The following is a 6,000-nucleotide window of genomic DNA, read 5'->3' on the forward strand; positions in this document are numbered from 1 at the left end:
AGAGGAAGACTCGGTCTGGGGGTAAAAAAAAAAGAAAAGAAAGAAACAAAGAGCATCCACTTCCCACCTTTCACACACAACACAGCCAATTAAATCAAAAGATTCCACTATCATAGCATAATACCCCTTGAGTTTTCAGGCAGATAAGACACTCAGACACACCTTGCTTTTTATAGAACAGGCCCAAATGAGACACAATAAAACGATGATTCCATGTTAGGAATTCCCTACCAACCATATCCTCCTCTTTTTGGTGACTAGATTGTAAAATAAGTCAATTAAGAGTTCACAACGGAAGTGCTGAAGCAACCGCAAATCCAGACACAAAAATACAGAGGAACGTATTCGCATCTCAAGCACGTCCAAATGTCTCGGCCAATGCGATCCGATCACTGCCGTTTCCAGAAACACACAGTAATGGCTTTTAATTCATTTCTATAAATGTTCGTTGTGCGTAAAGCCAAACTGCACGCAAAACCGCAAAACACAAAAGATTCCTCGCATTCCGTTTATAGCCAGAAGATAGGCCATCCTCTCTGCGCCTATCCCAGAAAGCTCTCCATACGGCAGTAAGAATTTGATGACACCCCATGCTACCTACACATCAAAATGTCATCCCACGAAGTGGAGGGGGAGCAGTGTCAGCATCCGCTGGCCTCCATGAAACGCCACTGCCAGTATTCCCACCTTTAGGCAAATACGAACCCAAGTGAAGTCGATGGAAAGTTCCCACCAACCAAGCACATTTGGTTCCCTTCTGCCCCCAAGGCCAAGCAGCTCAACTGATGAGATCTGCTGTTGCACCTGCCACGGCTCTGAACCCGGGATGCTCAGCGACCCCCGAACACACAAAAAGGCCCTGCGGCCTAACGCGCCAGTGACCCTTCGCCAAGAGCGCACGGAAGGCCGCTGGAGCATCCCTCTCGCTGTCCACACCGCCCGCTTCCCTGACAAAGGCCCCGTGTCAATCCATCCCAGACACAACACAGAGAAGTTGCTGGATTGCCCACCGCGGACCCGCAGCTGCCACTACCCTCTCCCGGAAAAAAGAAAAAAACCACAGAACTAGGGAAGAAAAGGGTGGGAGGGTGCACAGCGTTAAAATAAAAATGTTCCCAAAGCTAAGCAACCTGGGTGTGCCCTGGAAGTGGGTCCAGGGGGCCCGTGGGGGAGGGGAGGGAGGCCCGGGTGGTGGCGGCGGCTCCTCCGGGGCATGAAGGCCGAGCCGGGTGCTAGTCTAATAAAATGCCGGGTGTCGGAACGCTCAGAAGAAAACCACAAATGAAATCCCCGGCGGGCGCCAGGCCGCGAGGAGGGAGGGAGGGAGAGCGGGGCGGGCGGTCTGCAGACCTGCGGCCGCGGCCCCCACCTGCCCGCCCCGCGCCCACACACACCTGCCCCGGCAGCCCCTGGGAGGCGAGGCCCGCGGCTGGGGCGAGGAAGGGGCCCGACCCGGGGGCGCCGGGAGAGTGGGCCAGTCCGATGGCGGGGGCCGGGGGCCGCCTCGCTCACCTCCAGGTCGGTGTCGGCGGCCTCCGGGGCCCCGAGGATCTCGCTGGGCAACTCGGCCAGGTCGGTGACCCGGATCAGCCCGTCGTGCAGGAAGATGGTCTCCTCCTTCACCGAGAGCCACTGCGCCGAGTCAGCGGCCGCCGCCGCCGCCGCCGCCGCGGCCGCCGACGAGCCCATGGCCCCGGCTGAGGGCTTGGAGCTGAGGAGCAGACGCCCGGCCGGCGGAGACGGAGCAGCAGCAGCCGCGATCACCAGTCCATGGCAGCGGCCGCCGCGTCCGCCAGCGGCGACCCGCTTGCCGCCTCGCCCGTGCAGCTCCGCCCTAGGCGGTCCGAGTCGCCATCCCCCCCGACCCCGGCCCGGGAGACCCCGGCCCCGCAGCCGCCACCGCCGCCGCCGCCGCCGCCGCCGCCCTCAGGAGCAGGATCCGCCTCTGCCGCTCGGCAGCCAACTGTCAGTGAGACGCCATGTTGGGGGCGGGGCTCCCGGCATGCCCCGCGGAGCGGACAATACAGGCCCCGCCCGCAGCCCCGCCCACCGCTCCGCGGATCCAGCCACCCGGGTGGCCTGGACCTCCGCCTCGCCCTTTGCTGCCGCTTGCCCTCAGCCTGACCTCTGCCGGCCCCTTCTCCTCCTGGCCATTCAGGGTAGCCCTGGCTCTGCAGCGCGCCAGGGAAGAGGACGCCGCCTCCCCGGTCCTGTCCCTACTCAGGTGTGCACTCCTTGCTCGGACCCGCGCCCCCACGCTGGGCAGAGCATAGAGATCACTCCTTGTTTTCACGTTTAAATGAGATGCAAGCGAAAGGCTGGTGCAGAATAGGCACTGCACACTTGTTCATAAGCACTTGGTAGAATAGCATAGTAGGTGATTAATATTTACTGAAAAGTCTAGTACCCAGTAAGCACTCAAAACAAAAAATAAAGCGTCTGTCAACAGTGCTTGGTGCCCAATGCCCGACACTTAATATGTGCTCAGTGAGTGGCAGTTCTAATTATTGCTATGTTCATTCCATCAGTGTTCCACACTAATTGACATACACCTTAAAAATATGCTCAGGCCGGGCGCGGTGGCTCAAGCCTGTAATCCCAGCACTTTGGGAGGCCGAGACGGGCGGATCACGAGGTCAGGAGATCGAGACCATCCTGGCTAACACGGTGAAACTCCGTCTCTACTAAAAAATACAAAAAACTAGCCGGGCGCGGTGGCGGGCGCCTGTAGTCCCAACTACTCGGGAGGCTGAGGCAGGAGAATGGCGTGAACCCGGGAGGCGGAGCTTGCAGTGAGCTGAGATCCGGCCACTGCACTCCAGCCTGGGCGGCAGAGCAAGACTCCGTCTCAAAAAAAAAAAAAAAAAAAAAAAAAAAAAAATATATATGCTCACTAGGCCGGGTGCGGTGGCTCACACCTGTAATCCCAGCACTTTGGGAGGTCGAGGCAGGAGGATTGCTTGAGCCCAGGAGTTTGAGGCCAGCCTGGGCAACACAGGGAGACCCCATCTCTACAAAAAATAAAAATTAGTAGGCCGGGCGCAGTGGCTCACGCCTGTAATCCCAGCACTTTGGGAAGCCAAGGCGGGCGGATCACGAGGTCAGGCGATCAAGACCATCCTGGCTAACACGGTGAAACCCCGTCTCTACTAAAAATACAAAAAAAATTAGCCGGGCCTGGTGGCGGGCGCCTGTAGTCCCAGCTACTCGGGAGGCTGAGGCAGGAGAACGGCGTGAACCCAGGAGGTGGAGCTTGCAGTGAGCCCAGATCACGCCACTGCACTCCAGCCTGGGCGACAGAGCAAGATTCCTTCTAAAAAAAAAAAAAAAAAAAAAAAACACCAGATGTTTAAGGTGGGTTGCCATGGGAGTGTGGGGCTGGTCTGGAACTACTGAGATGAGATTGTTCTCTATTGCTTGTATATTTTTATCACTTAAAAAATAATAAAACAGGCAGAGTGCAGTGGCTCACGCCTGTAATCCCAGCACTTTGGGAGGCCAAGGTGGGCAGATCACCTGAGGTCAGGAGTTTGAGGCCAGCCTGGCCAACGTGATGAAACCCTGTCTCTACTAAAAAAAAAATACACAAATTAGCCAGGAATGGTTGCTCATGCCTGTAGTCCCAGCTACTCAGGAGGCTGAGGCAGGAGAATCGCTGGAACCCAGGAGGTGGAGGTTGCAGTGAGCCGAGATCGTGCCACTGCACTCCAGCCTGGGCAACAGAGTAAGACTCCATCTCAAAAATAATAATAATAAAAATAACAGGAGAATAATAAGGTGCATACCCTTTGATCCAGCAATTCAACTTTGAGGAAGTTGTCTGCAGGAAATAATCAGACTCGTAGTCAAGGATGGATATACAGGGTTGTGTAGCTCAATATTGTTTACAAAAGGAAAAACTATTTTCAATCTAGATATCCAACAATATGGGGCTGGTTAACTAAAATATGGTATATCCATAAGATGGAATATTATGGCAGGGCACAATGGCTCACACCTGTAATCCCAGCACTTTGGGAGGCCAAGGCTGGCAGATCTCTTGAGCCCAGAAGCTCGAGAACCCCTTGGGCAACATGACAAAACCCCATCACTACAAAAAATACAAAAATTAGCCAGGCATGTTAGTGCATACCCATAGTCCCAGCTACTCAGGAGGCTGAGGCAGAAAGATCGCTTGGGCCCAGAAGGCAGAAGTGATGTCCAACTTCTGTGAGCCACCGTGCCTGGCCCTTCATTCCCTTTTCCAAACCTACTGACAACTGTCTGTCACAATTAAAAAAAAGGCTGGGTGTGGTGGCTCACGCCTGTAATCCCAGCACTTTGGGAGGCTGAGGCGGGCAGATCACCTGAAGTCAGGAGTTCGAGACCAGCCTGGCCAACACAGTAAAATCCTTTCTCTACTAAAAAATATATAAAAATTAGCCAGGCATGGTGGCGTGCACCCGTAGTCCCAGCTACTCAGGAAGCTGAGGCAGGAGAATCACTTGAACCCAGGAGGTGGAGGTTGCAGTAAGCCGAGATCGCACTACTGCACTCCAGCCTGGGTGACAGAGCAAGACTCTGTCTCAAAAAAATATAAAAAAATAGAGACAGGGTCTCTCTCTGTCACCCAGGCTGGAGCGCAGTGACACAACCATGGCTCATTGCAGCTTCAACCTCCTGGGCTCAAGCAATCCTCCCACCTCAGCCTTCTAAGTAGCTAGGACTACAGCTACACATCACCATGCCAAGCTAATTTTGTTTGTTTGTTTGTTTGTTTGTTTATTTAGAGACAGAGTTTCGCTCTTATTGCCCAGGCTGGAGTGCAATGGTGCGATCTCGGCTCACCATAACCTCTGCCTCCTGGGTTCAAGCAATTCTCCTGCCTCAGCCTCCCAAGTAGCTGGGATTACAGACATGCACCACCAAAGGCCCAGCCAATTTCGTATTTTTAATAGAGACGGAGTTTCACCATGTTGGTCAGGCTGGTCTCGAAGTCCTGACCTCAGGTGATCCACCGGCCTTGGCCTCCCAAAGTGCTGGGATTACAGGCGTGAGCCACCACGCCCGGCCTATTTTATTTTATTTATTTATTTTGAGATGGAGTTTCACTCTGTCACCCAGGCTGGAGTGCAATGGATAGGTCTTGGCTCACTGCAACCTCCGCCTCCCGGGTTCAAGTGATTCTCCTGGTTCGGACTCCCGAGTAGCTGGAATTATAGGCATCCACCACCCCACCCCACTAATTTTTGTATGTTTAGTAGAGATGGGGTTTCACCATGTTGGCCAGGCTGGTATTTTTTCATTTTTAAAAGATTTTTGTAGAGATGGGCTCTCCCTATGTTGCCCAGGCTGATCTCCAACTTCTAGCTTCAAGTGATCTTCACATCTTGGCCTCCCTAAAGCTCTGGGATTACAGGCGTGAGCCACTATGACCAGCCCATCACAATTTTTAAATGCTTAGATTCAGGACTCAAACCATCTTAAATAGTTCAGATAAAATTTCTTCTATATTTAGTCTTATGTCTTCTACTGTTAATGATATTTTAAGATCAGGAGTCAAGGTGCCCAGGAACTCTTGTCCTTCACCCTAAGTGATGAGAACAGCATAGATCTAGGGCTTAAAGTCTTTAGACTGCATAATGAATAGTTATTTAATATTTTAGCAACAGTAATTAATTAGTCATAGGACTGCATGGCTGCCACTGCACCACGATGAGGCAGCTGATGAATTAATATTTATAGAACCCCCTCTGGAAAGAAGATCATTTATTAGGGATTTCTAGAACGGATCAGCAAGACAAAGAAAATGCCTGGTCAAAAGAACTTTAGGTTGGAAGCTACAAGGCAGAGATCCGTATCTAGTCTAGACAACACACACGTACACACACAAGACATTCATTTATAGGAAGGAAAGATTTATGGCTTATGACTTCTTTTCTTTGGAATCGTCCTTTCTACTCTTCCATTCAAGAATGGGGGATCAGGAAGGGAAAAGGCACAAGAGAAAGCATTGGCTGG

The 6,000-nt window shown here is 52.7% G+C and overlaps 1 protein-coding gene across 5 annotated transcripts in view; it reads right to left on the minus strand.

Annotated features, from left to right (window-relative positions):
- HECTD4 (HECT domain E3 ubiquitin protein ligase 4) overlaps positions 1–2,007 on the minus strand; it is a 224,645-nt gene extending 222,638 nt beyond the window's left edge. For 3 of the 5 annotated variants that reach the window (XM_050749618.1, XM_050749625.1, XM_050749624.1), the window contains exon 1: positions 1,513–1,689. In XM_050749618.1, coding sequence (XP_050605575.1) covers positions 1,513–1,689 — 177 coding nt within the window. Of the gene's footprint in view, positions 1–1,512 lie in introns of all 5 variants that reach the window. The other 2 variants (XM_050749617.1, XM_050749623.1) reach the window with 2 other exon arrangements.
- Between the last annotated feature and the right edge of the window lie 3,993 nt (positions 2,008–6,000).

Source organism: Macaca thibetana, chromosome 11 (genome assembly GCF_024542745.1).
Source record: "Macaca thibetana thibetana isolate TM-01 chromosome 11, ASM2454274v1, whole genome shotgun sequence".
Lineage (NCBI taxonomy): Eukaryota > Metazoa > Chordata > Mammalia > Primates > Cercopithecidae > Macaca > Macaca thibetana.